This window comes from Nerophis lumbriciformis, linkage group LG18 (genome assembly GCF_033978685.3).
Source record: "Nerophis lumbriciformis linkage group LG18, RoL_Nlum_v2.1, whole genome shotgun sequence".
Taxonomy (NCBI): domain Eukaryota; kingdom Metazoa; phylum Chordata; class Actinopteri; order Syngnathiformes; family Syngnathidae; genus Nerophis; species Nerophis lumbriciformis.
Genome location: NC_084565.2, coordinates 26,400,001 through 26,426,234, shown reverse-complemented (window position 1 = coordinate 26,426,234; position 26,234 = coordinate 26,400,001). Strand labels below are relative to the sequence as shown.

General features: G+C 38.7%; 1 protein-coding gene across 1 annotated transcript in view; it reads right to left on the bottom strand.

Annotated features, from left to right (window-relative positions):
* The window catches only part of unc13a (unc-13 homolog A (C. elegans)), a 147,963-nt gene that overhangs the window by 38,383 nt on the left and 83,346 nt on the right, over positions 1-26,234 (bottom strand). The window contains exons 22-34 of the mRNA XM_061977917.1: positions 24,930-24,998; positions 24,702-24,791; positions 24,481-24,615; positions 22,500-22,633; positions 20,540-20,625; positions 16,828-16,954; positions 16,658-16,754; positions 11,829-11,972; positions 11,650-11,727; positions 11,507-11,584; positions 11,313-11,401; positions 9,524-9,670; positions 6,942-7,065 (exon numbers count right to left, since the gene is read on the bottom strand). Of these exons, the coding sequence (XP_061833901.1) occupies positions 6,942-7,065; positions 9,524-9,670; positions 11,313-11,401; positions 11,507-11,584; positions 11,650-11,727; positions 11,829-11,972; positions 16,658-16,754; positions 16,828-16,954; positions 20,540-20,625; positions 22,500-22,633; positions 24,481-24,615; positions 24,702-24,791; positions 24,930-24,998 (1,398 nt within the window). The remainder of the gene's footprint in view (positions 1-6,941; positions 7,066-9,523; positions 9,671-11,312; positions 11,402-11,506; positions 11,585-11,649; positions 11,728-11,828; positions 11,973-16,657; positions 16,755-16,827; positions 16,955-20,539; positions 20,626-22,499; positions 22,634-24,480; positions 24,616-24,701; positions 24,792-24,929; positions 24,999-26,234) is intronic.

Here is a 26,234-nt window from a genome sequence, read left to right as displayed (position 1 = left end):
GTGGGGAGTGCTCAGAGAGTATGGGGTAACGGACTTATTGTGGCAGTTCGCTCCCTGTATAATCAGTGTCAGAGCTTGGTCCGCATTGCCGGCAGTAAGTCGGACACGTTTCCAGTGAGGGTTGGACTCCGCCAAGGTTGCCCTTTGTCACCGATTCTGTTCATAACCTTTATGGACAGAATTTCTAGGCGCAGTCAGGGGGTTGAGGGTATCTGGTTTGGTGGCTGCAGGATTAGGTCTCTGCTATTTGCAGATGATGTGGTCCTGATGGCTTCCTCCGGCCAAGATCTTCAGCTCTCACTGGATCGGTTCGCAGCCGAGTGTGAAGCGACTGGGATGGGAATCAGCACCTCCAAGTCCGAGTCCATGGTTCTCTCCCGGAAAAGGGTGGAGTGCCATCTCCGGGTTGGGGAGGAGATCTTTCCCCAAGTGGAGGAGTTCAAGTACCTCGGAGTCTTGTTCACGAGTGGGGGAAGAGTGAATCGTGAGATCGACAGGCGGATCGGTGCGGCGTCTTCAGTAATGCGGACGCTGTATCGATCCGTTGTGGTGAAGAAGGAGCTGAGCCGGAAGGCAAAGCTCTCGATTTACCGGTCGATCTACGTTCCCATCCTCACCTATGGTCATGAGCTTTGGGTCATGACCGAAAGGACAAGATCACGGGTACAAGCGGCCGAAATGAGTTTCCTCCGCCGAGTGGCGGGGCTCTCCCTTAGAGATAGGGTGAGAAGCTCTGTCATTCGGGGGGAGCTCAAAGTAAAACCGCTGCTCCTCCACATCGAGAGGAGCCAGATGAGGTGGTTCGGGCATCTGGTCAGGATGCCACCCGAACGCCTCCCTAGGAAGGTGTTTCGGGCACGTCCGACCGGTAGGAGGCCACGGGGAAGACCCAGGACACGCTGGGAAGACTATCTCTCCCGGCTGGCCTGGGAACGCCTCGGGATCCCCCGGGAGGAGCTGGACGAAGTGGCTGGGGAGAGGGAAGTCTGGGCTTCCCTGCTTAAGCTGCTGCCCCCGCGACCCGACCTCGGCTAAGCGGAAGAAGATGGATGGATGGATGGATGTATTCCGTTTGTATATACATCTAACACAATTTCCCAACTCATATGGAAACGGGGTTTGTTCGTTTGGATTGGTGTTTGTTGTATCTTAAAGGGGAAATGTTGCTTGTTTTCATGTTAGCATTTAAGCTAGCGAGCTGGCTTCAAACAGTCTGTGAGTTTATCAAAAATCATGTTTTTTCGATGAATTAAATTCAAAACAGTAATACGGAATTTTCCCGCAGTTATCATTAATACGGTTTATTGCTACATCCCTAGCATGTATCAAAACAAACAGTAGTGTGTATGTTTGTGATTGAGTTGTTTTATTCCCTAGGGTAAGTGCAGCTTTATTATTGACACATTGGCATATTGTACAACACCCAAAACCAGTGAAGTTGGCACATTGTGTAATTCGCAATTAAAAACAGAATATAATAATTTGAAGTACTTTTCAACTTATATTCAATTGAATAGACTGCAAAGACAAGATATTTAATGTTCGAACTGAGAAACAAAATTTTTTTTTTTTGCAAATCATTAATTTAGAATTTAATGGCAGCAACACATTGCAAAAAAGTTGGCACAGGGGCATTTTTACCACCGTGTTACATGGCCTTTCCTTTTAACAACACTCAGTAAACGTTTGGGAACTGAGAAGAATTGATACACCCCCATACCATCACAGATGCTGCCTTTTGAACTTTGCGCCGATAGTTTCCAAAAACAATTTGAAATGTGGACTCGTCAGACCACAGAACACTTTTCCACTTTGCATCAGTCCATTTTAGAGGACGAGGCCGGCGGCGTTACGGGGTGTTGTTGATAAATGGCTTTCGCTTTGCATAGTAGAGTTTTAACTTGCACTTTCAGATGTAGCGACCAACTGTAGTTACTGACAGTGGTTTTCTGAAGTGTTCCTGAGCCCATGTGGTGATATCCTTTACACACTGATGTCGCTTTTTGATGCAGTACCGCCTGTGGGATTGAAGGTCCGTAAAATCATTGCCTATGTGCAGTGATTTCTCCAGAGTCTCTGTACCTTTTGATGATATTATGGACCTTAGATGGTGAAATCTCTACATTCCTTGCAATAGCTGGTCGAGAAATGTTGTTCTAAACGTTTGGACAATTTGCTCACGCATTTGTTCACAAAGGGGTGACCCTCGCCCCATACATGTTTGTGAATGACTGAGCATTTCATGGAAGCTGCTTTTATACCCAATCATGGCACCCACCTGTTCCCAATTAGCCTGTTCACCTGTGGGATGTTCCAAATAAGTGTTTGATGAGCATTCCTCAACTTTCTCAGTCTTTTTTGCCACTTGTGCCAGCTTTATTGAAACATGTTGCAGGCATCAAATTCCAAATGAGCTAATATTTGCAAAAAATAACGTTTTCCAGTTCGAACGTTAAGTATCTTGTCTTTGCAGCCTATTCCATTGAATATAGTGTAGCGGTTGATTTAAGGACATATTTCACCACACCTGTTGACTTGACTTTGTCGTCATTATTCACTGTCATTGTTCTATTGTGCACATCTTGTTTAGCATTCATACATGCAGTTAAGAGGGAGTAATTTGGCGGGGCCCCTTTAAGTGACCGTCAGGAAATTTACCCAAAGGTGGGGGTTTGTTGTGACCGCCATTTTGAGTCGCTTCTCGTCTTGGATGGAATAAACGGCGCACACGTTTTTGTGTGTCAAACGATACTTCAAGTTGTCTTGCTTCCGCGTTACAAGCGCAACAACAGGTTGAAAAGGATTTGCAAATCATTGTATTCTGTTTTATATTTACGATTTACACAACGTGCCAACTTCACTGGTTTTTGGGTTTTACACAATGGTTCGGTGTTAGAATTTTAAATGAACAAAATTGATCAAAGTGCCCTCGCGTTATTTTTCTGTATGGGGCCCTCAGTAAAGAAAGGTTGGACACCCTGTACAAAAGTAAAAATGTACTTGTTGAAGTAGTTTACATTAAAAAGTTACGGTAACACTTTAGTATGGGGAACATATTCATCATTAATTAGTTGCTTATTAAAGTAACAAAGACTTAATTTAGAGTTATTTGGACACTAGGGGAACATATAAGGCTTAGGGTTACTAATAAGCAATAATTCTGAGGTTATTGAGGGAAGACTCTTAGTTAATGGCTTACTGGTTGTATAATAAGGCCATGCAGAATAAGGCATTAATAAGTACTTAATAATGACTAAGAGCCAATATGTTACTAATTTGCATGTTAATAAGCAACTAATTAATGGTGAATAAGTGTTCCCCATACTAAAGTGTTACCAAAGTTACATCATAAATACTGTAAGCATTCATTTTATTTTCTATTTTTACAAAGCTGCATAGTTTTTTTCCTACTTTTTCAGCAGATAAAGTAACATTTATGGTTATGCAGAAGGTGAGTTAATATGCAAGTGTACAATTTCCTGCTGATTATTTATTTAATAGGGATGTACGATAATGGCTTTTTTGCCGATATCCGATATTCCGATATTGTCCAACTCTTAATTACCAATACCGATATCAACCGATACCGATATATACAGTCGTGGAATTAACACATTGTTATGCCTAATTTGGACAACCAGGTATGGTGAAGATAAGGTCCTTTTTTAAGAAAATAATTAAATAAAATAAGATGAATAAATAAATGAAAAATTCTTGAATAAAAAAGAAAGTAAAACAATATAAAAACAGTTACATAGAAACTAGTAATTAATGAAAATTAGTCAAATTAACTGTTAAAGGTTAGTACTATTAGTGGACCAGCAGCACGCACAATCATGTGTGCTTACGGACTGTATCCCTTGCAGACTGTATTGATATATAATGTAGGAACCAGAATATTAATAACGGAAAGAAACAACCCTTTTGTGTGAATGAGTGTAAATGGGGGAGGGAGGTTTTTTGGGTTGGTGCACTAATTGTAAGTGTATCTTGTGTTTTTTATGTTGATTTAATTAAATAATAAAAAAAAATAAACGATACCGATAATTTCCGATATTACATTTTAAAGCATTTATCGGCCAATAATATCGGCAGGCCGTTATTATCGGACATCTCTATTATTTAATCATCATAAATGAAACAAAACTTTTTTTTTTTTTGCAGACCAGACCATTGCAACTGTCTGTGCATTTTGTTCCCATAGCTTTTGTCACCACAGGGGGGGTGGGGGAATTAACACTGGAAGAAGACAGAAGACGTGAGAGGCTGGTGAGACGGTGAGATGCGGGGTCAAAAAAACTAAATAAATAAAAGAGGGAAGATCGCAGCCACATATAGCAGAGAACCAAACCACCGCAGACGGACAGACAGACACACACGCAGGAGTGCTGTACTTACAATCATCTGTGGAGGGAGAGCGGTGGGAGCAGGATGTAATAGTAATCACAACAACCAGAAAAAAGGGTCAGTCAAGCTGCAAAGAGCCCCACATCAATCACAAAAAAAAAAAAAAAAAATCTGTCTTTGGAAGTGGATCGAACCAATTGACTCCTGTCTATTGTCTGCACTATAAAAACCAGCAATGTACAGGTTCTTACCCTCTTATCACTGATATGAGGCTCTTCCATTGATATCCAAACACAAAAAGAGCACACATATATAAAAGAAAACAACGACAAAAATCACAGGCTGCTCTCCAAAATGTACGCTACTTTTTTGGGGGGGAATAGAGGCCACATCCTTTTCGGGAGAAAACTCGCAGACATAGTGGAGAGCAGAGCTGAGCTGGCGTAATGATGTGATGTACTTTGGAATATAATGTGTGCAACACACTCAAGACGCCTTTGTTCCTCCTTTCTGCAGATTCTGACCCCCCGGCTTTCTTTCATTTGATGCCAACTTAGCAGCTGGAGATGTGTGCGTGTGTGTGCATGTGTGGACTCCTGGCATCCTTCTATAGGTTTCATGTTTATTTTCAACAAAAACACCCTTTGGATGTGGTTGCATGACTGTAGGCTGCAACTGACAAAGTGGCTCAGGCCATGTCTACACTAAGTCGTTTAACCCCTTAAACGAGTAATTATTTAGCCTAAGCCCCGTTTCAGCCACACTAAACCAGCGTTTAAGGTCCCCCTCCTCGGACACATTTTTACACGGGTAAGTCAGCCGTGTAATTCTTGAATCTCCGGCTCTTAGCTTTGTATGGACTCATTGATCGTTTACAAAGTGAGTTCGGAGAGGAAGTGACGCCAGAAAGACCGCGCCCCACACAGGAAGTGACGTCAGAAAAAAACGCGTCACAGCCAGCTTCATAGTAAAGCGGTTTCGTAACTCTGAGGTAAACACTGGAAATATGAAGGCGAGCCATCCACACATGCCCGTGTTTCTCCTTCTTCTACATGTACAGACGCTTGTGTAGCGATCGCAGCTATTTAGGATACAACACTTCTTAGACGGCAGGAGAACTTTCCAATGTCCGGCCGGGTCAGCTGTGTTTCTACTTAGCGAAAAACTTTGTCCATTTGTCGAAGGACAGACAACGAGAATGCGAGCTCCCGAGGATGTGATAAAAAATATAGCGTGTGCTTTGTATTACCTGGCCGTCGAGGAAAACATCAAATGCTTTTGGACTGGCAAAGCAGACTGGATCAGTTATTGTCCGCCATGTATGTTGCGGACTCTACGTCTAGGTCCAGAGTATATAAAGTCACCAAAAAACGAATGGACAATGAAGGTGAAGGCAAAAGAGTGAGGAGTGTCCTGACCAGATATCTAGAATAGTGGTTCTCAAATGGGGGTACGTGTACCCCTGGGGGTACTTGAAGGTATGCCAAGGGGTACGTGAGATTTTTTTTAAACATTCTAAAAATAGCAACAATTCAAAAATCCTTTATAAATATATTTATTGAATAATACTTCAACAAAATATGAATGTAAGTTCATAAACTGAACATCAAATCAAGTAGGCTATTCCATTCATTACCATAAACCCAGAGTTTCCCCCATGCCATGATGATTTGACCCTCACTAAAATGTCTGTCAAAAAGAATTGTGAAAAGAAATGCAACAATGCAATATTCAGTGTTGACAGCTAGATTTTTTTTGGACATGTTCCATAAATATTGATGTTAAAGATGTATTTTTTTGTGAAGAAATGTTTAGAATTAAGTTCATGAATCCAAATGGATATCTATTACAATCCCCAAAGAGGGCACTTTAAGTTGATGATTACTTCTATTTGTAGAAATCTTTATTTATAATTGAATCACTTGTTTATTTTTCAACAAGTTTTTAGTTATTTTTATATCTTTTTTTCTAAATATTCAAGAAAGACCACTACTAATGAGCAATATTTTGCACTGTTATACAATTTAATAAATCAGAAACTGATGACATAGTGTTGTATTTTATTTCTTTATCTCTTTTTTTCAACCAAAAATGCTTTGCTCTGATTAGGGGGTACTTGAATTAAAATAATGTTCACAGGGGGGTACATCACTGAAAAAAGGTTGAGAACCACTGATCTAGATCCCTAGTTTGATTGATGTAAAATGTTCTTTATCACATTGTTTAAGTGTCTAATAAAGATTAAATTAATTTATGATGGCTCAGGTGTGATTCCCTACATTAGGGCCCCACAGCACACTGGATTCCAGTTAATTGAAATACCACAACACTGGATATTGTTCAGATAAGTTACATTTAACAACTTGCACACAAAGTAACACTGGAGGTGACTATGACGTGTGCATTTTCCGCGCATGCGTACTAGGTCGCGTTGCGCCGGCGGACGGAAGGGGGCGGGGGTCTTGAACGGTGGCATTGTTGTGTGTGGACACGGATAAAGTTAGGTGTGATTTACCCCGGCTTAGTGTAAACGGGGCCTTAGTGCTCCTATTGTATGCTCTTGTTTATGTGTGCCTGGATCCACGCACACTCACCGTTTGATCTGTAAGTGGCGGCAGAACGATGGTCTTCTCCATGGTGTTCATCACCAGCTTCCACAACTCCTTCAACACACGCTTCAGCACCGTTTTCTCACAGATCTTTGCAAACAGAGTAAGGCTGACAGAAAAAAACAAGAACTTATCTTAGTAACATTCATTTTTTTAAATTTGTTTTTCCATTTATTCATTTATTTCAGGCAATGACATAAAAAAAAGTACAACATAGACAACCCATAAAAATATCAATTAATATAATGCAAAATGTAATGTACAGTATGTAAGCATGATGGTCCAGTTTTGCCTGAAAGAGAGAAGATAATTTATTTAATCCCAACCCCAGTTCTTAATTCAGTGATTTATACATTGAGTTTCACTGTTACTTTAAGGATTATAATACAAATGTAGTATCATAGTGGCATTACCACAGGTAACAATAATTATTACACTGTAACAATAATTTGTATCAACAATGTAGGAATAATGAACATACCATCAATGGTAATAGACAAAATACCAACAATGGTAATAGACAAAATATCAACAATGATGATAGACAACATACCAACAATGGTAATAGACAACATACCAACAATGGTAATAGACAAAATACCAACAATGGTGATAGACAACATACCAACAATGGTAATAGACAACATACCAACAATGGTAATAGACAAAATACCAACAATGGTAATAGACAAAATACCAACAATGGTAATAGACAAAATACCAACAATGGTAATAGACAAAATACCAACAATGGTAATAGACAAAATACCAACAATGGTAATAGACAAAATACCAACAATGGTAATAGACAAAATACCATCAATGGTAATAGACAAAATACCAACAATGATGATAGACAACATACCAACAATGGTGATAGACAACATACCAACAATGGTAATACACAAAATACCAACAATGGTAATACACAAAATACCAACAATGGTAATAGACAAAATACCAACAATGGTAATACACAAAATACCAACAATGGTAATAGACAACATACCAACAATGGTAATAGACAACATACCAACAATGGTAATAGACAAAATACCAACAATGGTATGGAATCATTGAGCACATGTTAACACTTTGACACAGAGTACAACAGCAGGTCAAATTAAAGACCCTCATCTCTATATTTGAACCAGACCCCATGTTTGTATAATAGTTCAAATCGATTAATAGTTAGACATTGCTTGTGTTGTAAGTCCAGTTTGTTCCAGTTTTACTCCGCATACAGACACACTAAAACGTTTACGCGTGGTTTGAGCTCTCGGCAATGAGAAATATCCAAAGCATCTCAAGTTTTGAGCCTGCACTTGTCTTATAAAAAAACTTTGTAGATTAGGTGGCAATAATTTGTTAAATGCTTTATATAAGATTATTGATGAATTATATTTAACAAGATCATCAAATTTGAGCAACTTTGATTGCATAAATAGATTATGAGCAACATTAAACGGAACTCCGATACCAATATTTTAGTACCGGTACCAAAATGTATTTTGATACTTTTTAGTACTTTTCTCAATAAGGGGTACTACAAAAAATTGCATAATTGGCTTTATTTTAACAAAAAATCTTACGGTACATTAAACATATGTTTTTATTGCAATCAAAGAACAATTTTGTCCTTAAATAAAATAGTGAACATAATAGACAACTTGTCTTTTAGTAGTAAGTAAACAAAGAAAGGCTCCTAATTAGTCTGCTGACATACGCAGTAACATATTGTGTCATTTATCATTCTGTTTTGTCAAGATTATGAGGGACAAACTGTAAAAATTGATCATTAATCCACTTGTTCATTTTCTGTCAATATCCGGTTATTTTCCGTTTCAATATGTTCTATCTACACTTCTGTCAAAATGTAATAATCACTTATTCTTCTGTTGTTTGATACTTTACATTAGTTTTGGATGATGCCACAAATTTGGGTATCAATCAGATACCAAGTCGTTACAGGATCATACATTAGTCATATTCAAAGTCCTCATGTGTCCAGGGATGTAATTTCTGAGTTTATAAACATAATATGAATTCTAAAAAAAAGGAAAAAAGATTTTGGGACGATAAAAAATACCGATTTAATCATAGTAGTATCGACTAGATACGCTCTTGTACTTGGTATCATTACAGTGGATGTCAGGTGTAGATCCACCCATGGCATTTGTTTACATTCAGGGTGCTAGCTTGCTGTTAGCGGTTAGCTATCGTATCCTCCTACGGTGTGTAGTGAAGCATGTTTAGCTATTCCTCGTCCTTGTAAGAAACTCACTTTATTTGTCGCCATGGAAACAAGGATTAGTGATTTAGACGCAGCTAAAACACTGCAGACTGGGGCTGGACTTTAGCCGCTAGCTAGCTAGCCACGTCTTAAAGCACCTCTTCCTGAGGGCGTTTCAGTGTTATAACTTCACCTTTATCGTTAGTTTTTAGGCCAAAATGCGTCCGTTCTCCTTTATAGTATAGTACTGTTTTGATTCATTAATACCGCGATACTATACCAGTACACCGTACAACCCTCTATGGAACTGTACTGACATTGTAGGTTGACTCACTTGCTGTCCAGGAACTCCATGATGGGTTGCAGGACGTTGTCAGCATCCTGTGCCACGCTACTGGCATTCCCTACATTTGACGTTCCTTTTACCTGAGCTAAGATGTCTCCCATTTGCTTCACATTCTCCTCAATGTGAGGTTGGAAACTACAAACAAAGGGGGGGAAAAAAAATAGATGTGACGTGTTTAACTAATGTAGACATGTACAAAAACCAAAACCAGTGAACTTGGCACATTGTGTAAATGTGTAATTCGTAGATAAAAAAAAGAATACCGGTACAATGATTTGCAAATCCTTTTCAACTTATATTCAATTGAATAGACTGCAAAGACAAGATATTTAATAGTCGAACTGAGAAACTTGTTTTGTTTTTTTTGCAAATAATCATCAACTTAGAATTTAATGGCAGCAACACATTGCAAAAAAGTTGGCACAGGGGCATTTTTACCACTGTGTTACATGGCCTTTCCTTTTAACAACACTCAGTAAACGTTTGGCAACTGAGAAGACCAATTTTTGAAGCTTTTCAGGTGGAATTATTTCCAATTTTTGCTTGATGTACAGCTTATGTTGTTCAACAGTCCGGGGGTCTCCGTTGTCGTATTTTAGGCTTCATATTGCGCCACACATTTTCAATGGGAGACAGGTCCGGACTACAGGCAGGCCAGTCTAGTACCCGCACTCTTTTACTATGAAGCCACACTGTTGTAACACGTGGGTTGGCATTGTCTTGCTGAAAAAAGCAGGGGCGTCCATGATAACGTTGCTTGGATGGCAACATATGTTGCTCCAAAACCTGTATGTACCTTTCAGCATTAATGGTGCCTTCACAGATGTGTAAGTTACCCATGCCTTGGGCACTAATACACCCCCATACCATCACAGATGCTGGCTTTTGAATTTTCCAGATGATTCTTTTCCTCTTTGGTCCGGAGGACACGACGTCCACAGTTTCCAAAAACAATTTGAAATATGGACTCGTCAGACCACAGAACACTTTTCCACTTTGCATCAGTCCATCTTTGATGAGCTCGGGCCCAGCGAAGCCGGCGGCGTTTCTGGGTGTTGTTGATAAATGGCTTTCGCTTTGCATAGTACAATTTTAACTTGCACTTACAGATGTAGCGACAAACTGTAGTTACTGACAGCGATTGTGGTTGAGCCCATGTGGTGATATCCTTTACACACTGATGTCGCTTTTTGATGCAGTACCGCCTCAGGAATCGAAGGTCCGTAATATCATCGCTTACGTGCAGTGATTTCTCCAGACTCTCTGAACCCTTTGATGATATTACGGACCGTAGATGGTGAAATCCCTAAATTCCTTGCAATAGCTCGTCGAGAAATGTTGTTCTTAAACTGTTGGACAATTTGCTCACGCATTTTTTCACAAAGTGGTGGCCCTCGCCCCATCCTTGTTTGTGAATGACTGAGCATTTCATGGAAGCTGCTTTTATAACCAATCATGGCACCCACCTGTTCCCAATTAGCCTGTTCACCTGTGGGATGTTCCAAATAAGTGTTTGATGAGCATTCCTCAACCTTTTCTTTATTTTTTGCCACTTGTGCCAGCTTTTTTGAAACATATTGCAGGCATAATATCATCAAAAAATAACGTTTTCCAGTTCGAACGTTAAGTATCTTGTCTTTGCTTCTATTCATTTGAATATAGGTTGAAAATGATTTGCAGATCATTGTATTCTGTTTTTATTTTACGATTTACACAACGTGCCAACTTCACTGGTTTGGGGTTTTGTATGAAAGTGTACTCGTCTCTCGGTGAGTACCTGACTGAAAAGATTCTGCTGAGGTCATCCATGACGTTGTTGAGTTTAACCTGCAAGTCCTTCAGTATGTCGCTGGCCTCCACACACAACTGAACATGCAAAAAGACACACAAAAATCCGACAAATCAGCAACGAGTCTTTCATTGTCCAAATATTTCTGGTTTCAACTTTCAACAGGACGAGGATGGACTCACATCTTTCCCCCCCATGGCCTCAAACATCTTCTCCAGCTGAACCCTCAACTGTTGGATGTTGTTAATCAGGATGCAGGGCTGACGAAGAAGAGATGACGTCTCAACGATAAATGCAACACAGGGCTTCAGAGTGAGTCACTCACCACTTTCTCCATGGTGACGTAGTTGGCAAACAACTTGGAGATGATGTCAGCATATGAGAGAAGCACATTGCTGATGGTCTGGAAAAGGGCATTGGAAGAATTGGAACAAACTAAAGTGGTGTCCCTCAAGGCTCACTGCTAGGGCCATTGAAGACACTTTTGAACTGTGCAGGACTTACCTTTGCAAACCGTTTCATATAGTGTCCTACGATCTGCGGGTCCGGACACTCGAGTTTCCGGATGATCTCAAAGCTCTGATTGAGCTGGGAAAACACGTCCACCACAGAACAGGAGAACAAGGCGTGCTCGGACGTGACCTGGAACTGTGGGATGGACAAGGCAAATAAAGACATTAGAAACTAAGCATTAAAAGGGGAAGGAGAACAAATATGATCACTAAACAGTAGGGTCAACTTTTTATGCATAGGAAAAAAAAAAATAAGGTCAGAACTTAAACTAGGTAAAATAATGTAAGATATTTTAGTCATCGTCAAACTTTTGAATAATTGTTATAGTACAGACCTGGGTAAATTAAGGACCGGGGAGTTAAAAGTTAAAGTCCCAACGATAGTCACACACACACTAGGTGTTATTTGTCCTCTGCATTTGACCTATCCCCATGTTCATCCCCTGGGAGGTGAGGGGAGCAGTGAGCAGCAGTGGTGTCCACGCTCAGGAATCATTTTGGTGATTTAACCCCCAATTCCAACCTATGATGCCGAGTGCCAAGCAGGGAGGCAATGGGTCCCATTTTTATAGTCTTCGGTATGACTCGGACCTTCCAGTCTCAGGGCGGACACTCTAACCACAAAGTTAAAGTTAAAGTTAAAGTACCAATGATTGTCACACACACACTAGGTGTGGCGAAATTATTCTCTGCATTTGACCCATCACCCTTGATCACCCCCTGGGAGGTGAGGGGAGCAGTGGGCAGCAGCGGCGGCCGCGCCCGGGAATCATTTTTGGTGATTTAACCCCCAATTCCAACCCTTGATGCTGAGTGCCAAGCAGGGAGGTAATGGGTCCCATTTTTATAGTCTTTGGTATGACTCGGCCGGGGTTTGAACTCACAACCTACCGATCTCAGGGCGGACACTCTAACCACAAGGCCACTGAGCAGGTTAAGCTTTTCAATCTGGCCCGCCGGACATTCCCAAATAATTTTTTCAGATCTGTCAGATGGAAACTGTAGCTGTCATTACGATGTGCAGTGATGTCTTGAACTATACAAAGTTGGTTGGAATCTGCGCTTTTGCATGATACACTAGTTAGTTACTATGGTAATCTAATTACCGTATTTTTAAGACTATAAGTCGCAGTTTTTTTCATAGTTTGGCCGGGGGTGCGACTTATACTCAGGAGCGACTTATGTGTGAAATTATTAACACATTACCGTAAAATATAAAATAATATTATTTAGCTCATTCACGTAAGAGACTAGATGTATTTCATGGGATTTAGCGATTAGGAGTGACAGATTGTTTGGTAAACGTATAGCATGTTCTATATGTTATAGTTATTTGAATGATAATATGTTACGTTAACATACCAGGCACGTTCTCAGTTGGTTATTTATGCCTCATATAACGTACACTTATTCAGCCTGCTGTTCACTATTCTTTATTTATTTTAAATTGCCTTTCAAATGTCTATTCTTGGTGTTGGATTTTATCAAATAAATTTCCCCAAAAAATGCGACTTATACTCCAGTGCGACTTATGTTTTTTTTCTTCTTTACTATGCATTTTCGGCCGGTGCGACTTATACTCCTGAGCGACTTATACTCCGAAAAATACGGTAGTTACTATGGTAATCTAATAAGTTACTATGGTAATCTAAGTCACAGCAGGTCAGACCAGGCACCAAGCAGTGTGGGTGGGGAGCGTTTCCACAGAGTGTTTCCAGAGCGGCCAGCCTGAAATGCGGGTGTCAGGGACAGACGCGAAAGGAGATTTTTACAACCAAGTTCTAAAGCTTAGTGATATATCAGATTGTAGGTAGGGTTTTTTTTTTTACCCTTCGCGTTCATATTTCGCTGTGTTTGTTGCATTTTTGTTGATTGTAAAATATGTCGATGGACAGGAGGTGTGACATTCATATGTTGTCAATATTCAGTGTTTTATCGTTCATAGTTAATATTGTAAATCCCACATTTTTTATTTTCATGTACATTCTGGCTGTCTCTTTCAGTAAAAAAAATTTAAGTTCCATTCCGTTTTTTAAGGTGGTCTGTTATAAAGTTTTTGGCATTCAATCAGACATTATTCTTAAAACCCATTTTTACTCACTGGCCTTTAACCCAGCATGAGACTTTGAACTGTTTAAACTGTTTTTAACTTTTTAAACTTCTTTTTATCTAACAAATTGCTCTTAAGATAATTTGTATTTGCTTTTTCTGGGTGTATTTTACCTCCGTTTTTTTAAATGTTATTTTTTAGTCTATCCTTTGCCTGTATTTCTTTGTGGTGTACAGCCCTTTGTTCTTCAACTGTGGTTGTTTTTAAAGTGCTTTAATAAATAAAGTTGGTATGGTATGGCAGTGTTTTTTAACCTTTTTTCAGCCAAGGCACATTTTTTGCGTTGAAAAAATCCAGAGGCACACCACCAGCAGAAATCATTAAAAATCGAAATTCAGTTGACAGTAAAAAGTCGTTGTCGCAATTGTTGGATATGACTTTAAACCATAACCAAGCATGCATCAATATAGCTCTTGTCTCAAAGTAGGTGTACTGTCACAACCTGTCACATCACGCCCTGACTTATTTTGAATTTTTTGCTGTTTTCCTGTGTGTAGTGTATTAGTTCTTGTCTTGCGCTCCTATTTTGGTGGCTTTTTCTCTTTTTTTGGTATTTTCCTGTAGCAATATTTCCCGCATCTACTTTGTTTTTATCCTTCTTCGTGGGGACATTGTTGATTGCCATGTCATGTTCGGATGTACATTGTGGACGCCATCTTTGCTCCACAGTAAGTCTTTGCTGTCGTCCAGCATTCTGTTTTTGTTTACTTTGTCGCCAGTTCAGTTTTAGTTTTGTTCTGTAGAGCCTTCCCTAAGCCTTTTCCTAGGGGCACTCACCTTTTGTTTATTTTTTGTTTAAGCTGTTTCCGACATCTACAAAGCAATTAGCTACCTGCTGCCACCTACTGATATGGAAGAGTATTACACGGTTACTCTGCCGAGCTCTACACTGCAAAAAATGAAATCTAAGTAAGATTAAATATCTCAAATAAGGGTTATATTTGTTTATTTTCTTTCTGATAAGATAATTCTTCTCACTTAGCAGATTTTATGTTAGAGATAGTAAGATATTACAGCTTGCTGCTGAGATTTTATGACCTATATTGAGTAAAACATGCTTGAAACTAGAATATCAACTGATGCAAAGCTGTGTCATCAACACTCACAAGTATAAAACTACTTTTTTAAAGTACCGTATTTTTCGGAGTATAAGTCGCACCGGAGTATAAGTCGCACCTGCAGAAAATGCATAATACAGAAGGAAAAAAACACATAAGTCGCACTAGAGTATAAGTCGCATTTTTGGGGGAAATTTATTTGATAAAACCCAACACCAAAAATATACATTTGAAAGGCAATTTAAAATAAATAAAGAATAGTGAACAACAGGCTGAATAAGTGTACGTTATATGAGGCATAAATAACCAACTGAGAACGTGCCTGGTATGTTCACGTAACATATTATGGTAAGAGTCATTCAAATAACTATAACATATAGAACATGCTATACGTTTACCAAACAATCTGTCACTCCTAATCGCTAAATCCCACAAAATCTTATACGTCTAGTCTCTTACGTGAATGAGCTAAATAATATTTGATATTTTACGGTAATGTGTTAATAATTAATAATAACTATGAAAAAAAACTGCGACTTATAGTCCGAAAAATACGGTAATAATTTCTTACTTCAAGCATAAAAAAAAAATCATGATGCCAAGCGCATATCATTATGTCAAGATAATGGCACTAGCATTTACTTAATTTAAGAATATTTTTCAACATATTGAGCAAAAAAGTCTCTTTTTTTTTTTCTACCAAGAAAAGTGCACTTGTTATTAGTGAGAATATACTTATTTTAAGGTATTTTTGGGTTCATTGAGGTTAGCTAATTTTACTTGTTTTGGAAAGTCTTGACAAGCCGAATTTTCTTGTTCTATTGGCAGATAATTTTGCTTAGTTAAAAAAAAATACCCCTCATTTTTGTATTTTTTTTTTCTTGTTTTTGAACACTGACTTTTTGCAGTGTAGACAGCACCGACACTCAACAACAACACATCATTTGCCGACTAAAGTTACTGGTTTGCCAAAAATATTTTTTACCCCAAATAGGTGAAATTAGATAATCACACCAGACTGTATCTAGTTTTTCAACCAGTGGTTGAAAAACCCTGGTATGGTATGGTATTGGGAGGTTTTGTATTAGTGTTCCTCAAAATCAGATAAACCGGCCCCCAGACACATTTTTTTCTCTAAATTTGCCCCCCCGAGTCAAAATAAATGCCCAGGCCTGGTATAGTAGATTCTTCAACACTGGTATTGGCCAACATTCAGTACATTTGGGTCACAGGAAGGAACGTTGGGCAAAAGCTGTCCTATGCCAGGTAATTATACAACGTGTATCCACTGACTGCTATTTAGTGTCTATTTCTGCTCAGGTGCCCCTCCGGGGTGTCGGGATAATGAGGTAAGAACTGTTTTCCTGCTGTGAAATCTCTGGGATGAGCTCTTTAATCCACAGCATTTCACAGTCTGGTAATAAGCAACCCCCCCCCCCCCTTCAAACAACTCTCGAACGCCGCCATTCGAAGGTTACGAGAACAGTACACATTGCTGTGTCCGTGCTATTAATGTTGAGGAGCCTTTGAAGAAGGAAGGCGAGAGAAAGGGCGAAGTAAATAGCTTTGAGAAAAGCACAAAAAAACAGATTATAGTAAATCAGCACGAACAGCAACATGGCAATTCCGGGGCAATTTAGAGGAGGTTTATACCCCGTCCTTCTTGTCTCTCTCCAAAGCACCGTGCAGGAAGTCCCGAGATACTTCCTCGTTTTCATCCAGCCACTGAATCACGAAAGGCTCAAACCACCTATGGGGGCGGGACACATTTTTAGATTCGCCACAAACATGCCGATCGCGATTGCTTGCAGGCGGAAACTCACGCCGGATATTCAGGCACTCGGCTCTTGAAGAAAGGCAGGTCTTTGCAGTACTCGTTGTAAAGCCACTTGACCTTAAAGTGCAGGTTCATGTAATCGGCACTTTTGCACAAGCGGTTTTTCTCATGCTCTGAGGAAAGAAGAAGATGACAGCAGGCAGTGAATAATGGCTGGTGTATGTCGTCTTGCAAGTATGACAGATATACTAGCATTAGAGATGTCCGATAATGGATTTTTTGCGATATTCCGATATTGTCCAACTCTTAATTACTGATTCCGATATCAACCGATACCGATATATACAGTCGTGGAATTAACACATTATTATGCCTAATTTTGTTGTGATGCCCCGCTGGATGCATTAAACAATGTAACAAGGCTTTCCAAAATAAATCAACTCAAGTTATGGAAAAAAATGCCAACATGGCACTGCCATATTTATTATTGAAGTCACAAAGTGCATTATTTTTTTTAACATGCCTCAAAACAGCAGCTTGGAATTTGGGACATGCTCTCCCTAAGAGAGCATGAGGAGGTTGAGGTGGGCGGGGTTGGGTCGGGGGGTAGCGGGGGGTGTATATTGTAAAGTCCCCGAATAGTTAGTGCTGCAAGGGGTTCTGGGTATTTGTTCTGTTGTGTTTATGTTGTGCTACGGTGCGGATGTTCTCCCAAAATCTGTTTGTCATTCTTGTTTGGTGTGGGTTCACAGTGTGGCGCATATTTGTAACAGTGTTAAAGCTGTTTATATGGCCACCCTCAGTGTGACCTGTATGGCTGTTGACCAAGTATGCCTTGCATCCACTTGTCTGTGTGAAAAGCCGTAGATATTATGTGACTGGGCCGGCACGCAAAGGAAGTGCCTTTAAGGTTTATTGGTGCTCTGTACTTCTATCTACATCCGTGTACACAGCGGCGTTTTAAAAAGTCATACATTTTACTTTTTGAAACAGATACCGATAATTTTGAAACCGATACCGATAATTTCCGATATTACATTTTAAAGCATTTATCGGCCAATATTATCGGACATTCCTAATTAGCATAATGATGGATTCAAGAGGATGTTTGTAATATTTTAATTATTATAATAATGAAAATGTTTTTGTTTCTCCATTCCGCTCACCTCACAAAACGTTATTAAAACTGGCTTTTTGGGGTGTGTGCCTTGGAAAATCGACAAAAAAGGATGACCTAAACAGTGTTCCCTCGCTACAACACGGTTCACTTTACACCAGGGGTGTCAAAGTAATTTTAGATCGAGGGGCCACATGAGAGAAAAATCTACTCCCAAGTGGGCTGGTAAAAATCACGGCATGATAAATTAAAAATAAAGTCAACTTCAGATTGTTTTGTTTAAAAATAGAACAAGCACATTCTGAAAATATACAAATCATAATGTTGTTTTTTTACACTTACATGTTGCAGTTAATAGTATTCTATCTTTATTTGTTGTTTTTTGAAAAAACTATGTGATAATGTTCATCAGTCAACTAATTGGTGTTCATTTTCAATCTATCAAGATGGGGGGGGGTTTGTCATAAAAAAATACAATCATGTGTGCTTACGGACTGTATCCCTGCAGACTGTATTGATATATATTGATATATAATGTAGGAACCAGAATATTAATAACAGAAAGAAACAACCCTTTTGTGTGAATGAGTGTGAATGGGGGAGGGAGGTTTTTTGGGTTGGTGCACTAATTGTAAGTGTATCTTGTGTTTTTTAATGTTCATTTCATTTAAAAAAAAATAAAAAATAAATAAAAAATAAAAATAAATATATATATATATATATATATATATATATATATATATATATATATATATATATATATATATATATATATATATTTTTTTTTTAATTCTTGTGCGGCCCGGTATCGGGCAGTGGCCCGGTGGTTGGGGACCACTGCTGTACAGTACAGAATGTGTACTGTTGGGGGGTGGGGGGTATAATGCTGAACAAGCTTTTAATATGGATAAGACAGGTTTAGTTTGGAAACAAATGCCCTCTCGCTCCTTTATAATGCAGGACGAAGCCAAAAGCGCAGGATTCAAGGCCCAAAAAGATCGTGTGACTCTGTTTATATGTGGGAAATGCTGCGGCTTTATTCTTGTTTATAGGTCCAAAAATCCTACAGCCCTAAAAAAACAGGTTTTGATCTTTGGTTTCATTCTTTAATACGGTAGTGTACTGTACATATTGTTTTAAATCCACAAAGGTTTGAACTTTGAGTGTGTTTAAACGAGAGAAATGTGAGAAAAAGTTTATAAAGTGTGTGGTTAGGGGTTTTACAGACTTAAAACATATATAATAGAAACAAAAAAAACATATACTGTACAGTATTGTAAACGAAAAAAACATAATAAAAAAAACCAAAAAAACCTCTACATCAGCGGTGTCAAACGTATGGCTTGAGAGCCGGATCAGGCCCGCGGACCGGTTTTATCCGGCCCGCGGGATGAGTTTGCTAAGTATAAAAACACACCTGAAATTTTTGAATGAAAGAAACAGCTGTTCTAAATGTGTCCACTAGATGTCGCAATAGCAATTCTTTGTATCTTTGTAGATGATGCTACATATGTACAAAATAAACCACATGATGTTAGTGCATCAGTCGAGGAAAATGATCAAACTACATAAATAACATACTGTAATTTGATTTTGATATATTTTTTATCTTGATAGATTGAAAATTAACACCAATGAGTTGACTGATGAACATGATCATAGAATTTATTCAGAAAATGTAAATAATGACAAATAAAGATAGAATACTCTCAGCCGTAACATGTATGTGTAAAAAAAACCCCAACAACATTATGATTTGTACAATTTCAGAATGTGCTTGTTCTATTTTTAAACAAAGAAAACAATCTGAAGTTGTCGTTATTTTTAAGTTATTATGCCGTGATTTTACCAGTCCGGCCCACTTGGGAGTAGATTTTTCTCCATGTGGCCCCCCATCTAAAATGAGTTTGACACCCTTGCTCTAAGTGAAAAAAACCTGCACAGTAAATAAAAAAAAAGATGTAAATTAAAAAACATTTAGTGTAAATAAAAAATAAATATAATGAACGAAAACACAAACAAAAAAAAAACTACTTCTACTACACGGATTTCACTTAAAGCGGGTATTTTTTGGAACATAACCCCAGCGTTAAACGAGGGAACACTGTATATCTTCTCCAAAAATGACTAATACAGTGGAACCTCAGATTGGATTAAATAAAAAAAAATTATGTTAAAAATAACAAAAATCAGGATAAAACAACTGCAACTAAGAAACAAATGAATCAGCCTTTGATTTGAATTCTGTATTTTCTGCAGAATTCAATACATTTATAAAAAAAAAAAAAATAAAATAAAAAAAAATAAAATAAAATATATATATATATATATATATATATATATATATATATATATATATATACATATATATTAGCATACCTACATCTCACTAATCAATGTGAGAAAACATTCAGTATGTATAAATATAGATACTCTGTTGGAGTTGGTGTAAAATTTGTAAATTCAATTTCAGATTTCGGGTCTGAAATAACAGTATAGTAATTTGGAATGATTGAGTTGATATAGTAACACTCCCCTACTAAGGCATTAGTATGTGTTCTGTTCTAATGGCCATTATTGCCTTCAAACTGCAGTACTTCTACAAAGAGCAGAGGCTCAGTCCCCGAATGAGTTAAGTTACCTTCCATAGCATATTTCATGTCCTGTGCAAACAGATTCCACATCACTTCAGCACTGATTTTACCCACGTTGAGTTCCTGGGGGAATCTAGATGAAAAAAAAAAAAGGTGTGAGATAGGGGATAAATAGAGCTAGAGTTGAGAGGATGAAACTTTTGATAAGTATGTACTAGGGTTGTACAATATACCGGTAATAGAATAGCACCGTGATACTAATGAATCATATTCGGTACTATACCGCCTCTAAAAAGTACTATAAACTATAAACAAAAACAGTACTTATACTCTGTTTGAAAAGTACCGTTTCCCGGGCATGACGGCGTGTCGGCAGGTCATGACATTGACATCGAGCATGTTCGGCAGCGCACAATCACTGAGTATTTACACGCCGACACAATGTGTAGACAGAAAAGGGAGAACGGATGCATTTTGGCTTAAAAACTAACGATAAAGGAAAAGCTATAACACTGAAACACCCTCAGGAAGAGGTGCTTTAAGACATGGCTAGCTAGCTAGCGGCTAACGTCCATTTGCAGTCGGCAGTGTTTTAGCTACTTCTAAATCACTAATCCTCGCCTCCATGGCGACAAATAAAGTAAGTTTCTTACAAGTATCATCCCTGCAGGACGAGGAATAGCTAAACATGCTTCACTACACACCGGCGTTACAATGTAAACAAACGCCATTGGTGGATCTACACCTGACATCCACTGTAATGATACCAAGTACAGGAGCGTATCTAGTCGATACGACTATGATTACATCCATATTCTTTCTTATATTATGTTTATAAACTCAGGAAATACTTCTTAAATTATGACCGATGTATGATCCTGTAACTACTTGGTATCGGATCAATACCCAAATTTGTGGTATCATCTAAAACGAATGTTCAAACAACAGAAGAATAAATGATTATTACATTTTAACAGAAGTGTAGATAGAACATGTTAAAAGAGAAAGTAAGCAGATATTAACAGTAAATGAACAAGTAGATTAATAATTCATTTTTTACCACTTGTCCTTAATAATTTTGACAAAATAATAGAATGATAAATGCCACAATATGTTACTGCATATGTCAGCAGACTAAATTAGGAGCCTTTGTTTGTTTACTTACTACTAAAAGACAAGTTGTCTTGTATGTTCACTATTTTATTTAAGGACAAACTTGCAATAAGAAACATATGTTTAATGTACCCTAAGACTTGTTGTTAAAATAAAGCTAATAATGCACATTTTTTTGGTCCCCTTTATTTAGAAAATAATAATAAATAATACACTTTGGCTGCGATGAGGTGGCGACTTGTCCAGGGTGTACCCCGCTGTTAGAATAATTATGTATATATTATCACACAACTCTTATGCTTAAGGGCCGTTGCTATAGTCATTATCAATTGTGCTGAAGTTGTACTTTTTCTATCTGTGCAAAGCTAGTCTCGTATCAGTGTTTGTTTCCAGAATCGGCCTGCTGACTGCCAAGGCCGAACATCGAGTGCCGTGACGCAGACAGAGCAGAGACAGGATGATATCATGAGTATCAACACATTTGCATTTCATTAATAGTCATTAATTGTGTCTAACTGGGGCTGTCGAGATTACCTCCTTCCTTCAGCGGCAGCTTCAGTGATGTAACCAGGGACCTCCCAAATAAATAGAGGAAGCACGTGGGCTGGACTTTAGAGCGTAGTTTGAATCTGTAACTTGAGTACAGTCCAAAAAATGTATCTCCTCAATTGAGCAAAATGTAATTCTGTCTCTGCATGATTCCTTGCTTCTTGTCTGTTTAATAGATGTCATCAGTGTTTGAACCTGACAAGCGCCTTCCGCCCGAATACAGCTGAGATAGGCTCCAGCACCCCCCGCGACCCCAAAAGGGATAAGCGGTAGAAAAATGGATGGATGGAATACACTTTGATACCGGTACCAAAATATTGGTATCGGGACAACACTAGTACATACTGGTTCAGACAGGGTGTGTAGGAGTTCTTGTCTTCCTCAATGATGGAGACAATAAGGGTGATGAGTTTGGACCAGAAGTCCAGGTTCTTGATGCTGGGTCCCTGCTCCTCTGGAGGAACTGCACCCTGCTTAGCCTGGAAAAAAAAGAAGAAGAATCAATCACACATCAAAATTCAAAGTATAGTATGAGAGTATGACAAAGGTTTAAATGTTTCATTTTGAAATAGAACACATATTAATGGAATTAAGCCGGCTGCTCATGTTTTCATGGTCAGACTAAACTCATTCTGCCACGAACACAGGAGGCAATACAATATGCAATGATGCGGCTCTTTAGCGCCGCCCTAGTGGCTCCCTGGACCTCTTTCAGAGATGTGTAATAATGGAAAAAGATGAAGAAAAACAATTATTTTTTGTTTTAATATATTCTCTGTAGGAGAACAAACATGACACAGACCTTCCTAATTATTAGAAATCCCACTGTTTGTATCATACATGCTTCACTGATGAGAGTATTTGGCGAGCGCCGTTTCGTCCTACTAATTTCAGCGATCCTTGAACTCATCGTAGTTTGTTTACATGTACAACTTTCTCCGATGCTGCCACAGAAAGACGTGTTTTATGCCACTCCTTTTTTGTCTCATTTTGTCCACCAAACATTTTGTGCTGTGCGGGAACGCACAAAAGGTGAGCTTTGTTGATTTTATTGATTTGCTGGAGTGCTAATCAGGCATATTTGGTCAATCCTTGACTGCAAGCTAATCGACGCTAACATGCTATTTAGGCTCGCTGTATGTACATATTGCATCATTATGCCTCGTTTGTAGGTATTTTTGAGCCCATTTAATTTCCTTTACTCATGTCCTCTGTGTATTTAATTCATATTTGCATGTCTCATGACAAATTATCTGTATGTAATATTGGCTGCATATCTGATAGTTGTAAGTGTGCCATGTTGTTCCAGACCACAGCAAACGTTACCCAGCTTGCAAAGATTGTAATAAAACTATTAGAAGAAGACAGTCTTCCGTTTCCTTAAACTTGGACACACACATCTATACCTTTGGCCATTCTAAGCCAGTAATTTCCAGAAGTTATCTCATCCTGTGAGAAGCCTCCATTTTACTAATGTTTTCCAATGTTGCACAAATGTGTAGAATAAAAATAAAAATGCAACATTTCTGTCAACAAAGATTTGCGTCAGCCTTTGATAGTAGGCTACTATAGCTAATATAGACACTTACATCATGTGTTGCCTTCATTATAACACTTATAAGACTTTTAAAGTCATTTTGATAGTAGGCTAATATAGCTAATATAGACACATCATGTGTTGCCTTCATTATAACACTTTTAAGACATTCTAAGTCATTTTGATAGTAGGCTAATATAGCTAATATAGACACATCATGTGTTGCCTTCTTTATAATACTTACATTAGACTTTTAAAGTCATTTTGATAGTAGGCTAATATAGACACTTACATCATGTGTTGCTTTCATTATAACACTTATATAAGAATTTTAAAGTCATTTTGATAGTAGGCTAATATAGCTAATATAGACACTTACATCATGTGTTGCCGTCATCATAACACTTATATAAGACTTTTTAAAGTAATTTTGATAGTAGGCTGATATAGACACTTACATCATGTGTTGCCTTCATTATAACACTTATATAAGACTGTTAGTCATTTTGATAGTGGGCTAATATAGCTAATATAAACACATCATGTGTTGCCTTCATTATAACACTTATATAAGACTTTTATGGTCTTTTTGATAGTAGTCTAATATAGCTAATATAGACACTTACATCATGTGTTGCCTTCATTATAACACTTATAGAAGGCTTTTAATTTGTTGCGGCTCCAGACAGATTTATTTTTTTGTATTTTTGGCCCAATATGGCTCTTTCAACATGTTGGGTTGTCGACCCCTGCCCTAAGCCCATATTCAAGTCTACCAAGTCGACTTACTGGGTCTGTCTGATACTCGCGGCTGTAGAGCTCATGACAGTTGTTAAAGATGTACTCATAAGTGGAGTTGAGACAGGCTTTCACGCAGTCCTTCACCACCTGGCTCGCTCTGGGCGGAGACTGGAGCTCCTGGACCTGAACACAACAAAAATACGTTTTCAGTCCATACACACGCGGAGGATCATTTCTGTGCATGAAGATGAATGCAGAAGAGGCATCACCTTCATCCTGAAGAAGGTGATACTGGTGAGGAGGTCCACTGTAGACTTGAGGTCCTGCAGCCTCTCAGGGCTGCTGGCTGGGAAGTTGTTCTGCAGGCAGGCAAAAATCACTACTGACTACTGTCCCGATACTTTTGTTCATAGTATATGCTCTTTGAGGCAAATATCCCCCTTGAGGATAACAGATCCATCCATCTGAGCAAACAAGTGGATTGAGAGCAATCTTACTCGGTACATGGAGAGGTCGATCCGCAGGGAGTTGTGCAGCTGATCAAGGAGCTTGACAAATCGCTCTTTCTGTGGATGTTGTAAAAGGAAATATAATAAACCATTGGTGAATGAAGAAAGAGGAAAAATGTAAAACGTCTCCATACTTGCCAACCTTGAGACCTTCGAATTTGGGGGGTGGGTGGAGGTGGGGTTGGGGGGGGGAGTGGGTGTTGATGTGTGGGGGGGTGGGCGGCGTTTGGTGGTAGCGGGGGTGTATATTGTAGCCCGGAAGAGTTAGGGATGCAAGGGGTTCTGGGTATTTGTTCTGTTGTGTTTATGTTGTGTTACGGTGCGAATGTTCTCCCGAAATGTGTTTGTCATTCTTGTTTGGTGTGGATTCACAGTGTGGCGCATATTTGTAACAGTGTTAAAGTTGTTTATACGGCCACCCTCAGTGTGACCTGTATGTCAGATGATCAAGTATGTGTATATGCAGATGCCGTATACAACATGGGACTGGGCCGGCACGCTGTTTGTATGGTGAAAAAGCGGACGCGTCGACAGGTTGTAGAGGACGCTAAAGGCAGTGCTATCACGGCACGCCCTTAATATTGTTGTCCGGGTGAAAATCGGGAGAATGGTTGCCCAGGGAGATTTTCGGGAGGGGCACTGAAATTCGGGAGTCTCCCGGGAAAATCGGGACGGTTGGCAAGTATGAACATCTCACGTTTAGAATTGTTTTGTTTCGGCACCAATTATCCAACAAAAGTAAGAAAAAAATTCTAAGGTGCACAATTGCAAAATATTACATTAAAATATATATATATATATATATATATATATATATATATATACACACACACACACATACACAGTACAGGCCAAAAGCTTGGACACACCTTCTCATTCAATGGGTTTTCTTTATTTTCATGACTATTTACATTGTAGATTGTCACTGAAGGTAGGCTCCAGCGCCCCCCGCGACCCCGAAGGGAATAAACGGTAGAAAATGGATGGATGGATTGTTACTGAAGGCATCAAAACTATGAATGAACACATGTGGAGTTATGTACTTAACAAAAGAAAAGGTGAAATAACTGAAAACATGTTATATATTCTAATTTCTTCAAAATAGCCACCCTTTGCTCTGATTACTGCTTTGCACACTCTTGGCATTCTCTCAATGTGCTTCAAGCACACCTGTGAAGTGAAAACCATTTCAGGGGACTACCTTTCGAAGCTCATGGAGAGAATGCCAAGAGTGTGCAAAAAAGTAATCAGAGCAAGGGGTGGCTATTTTGAAGAAACTAGTATATAAAACAT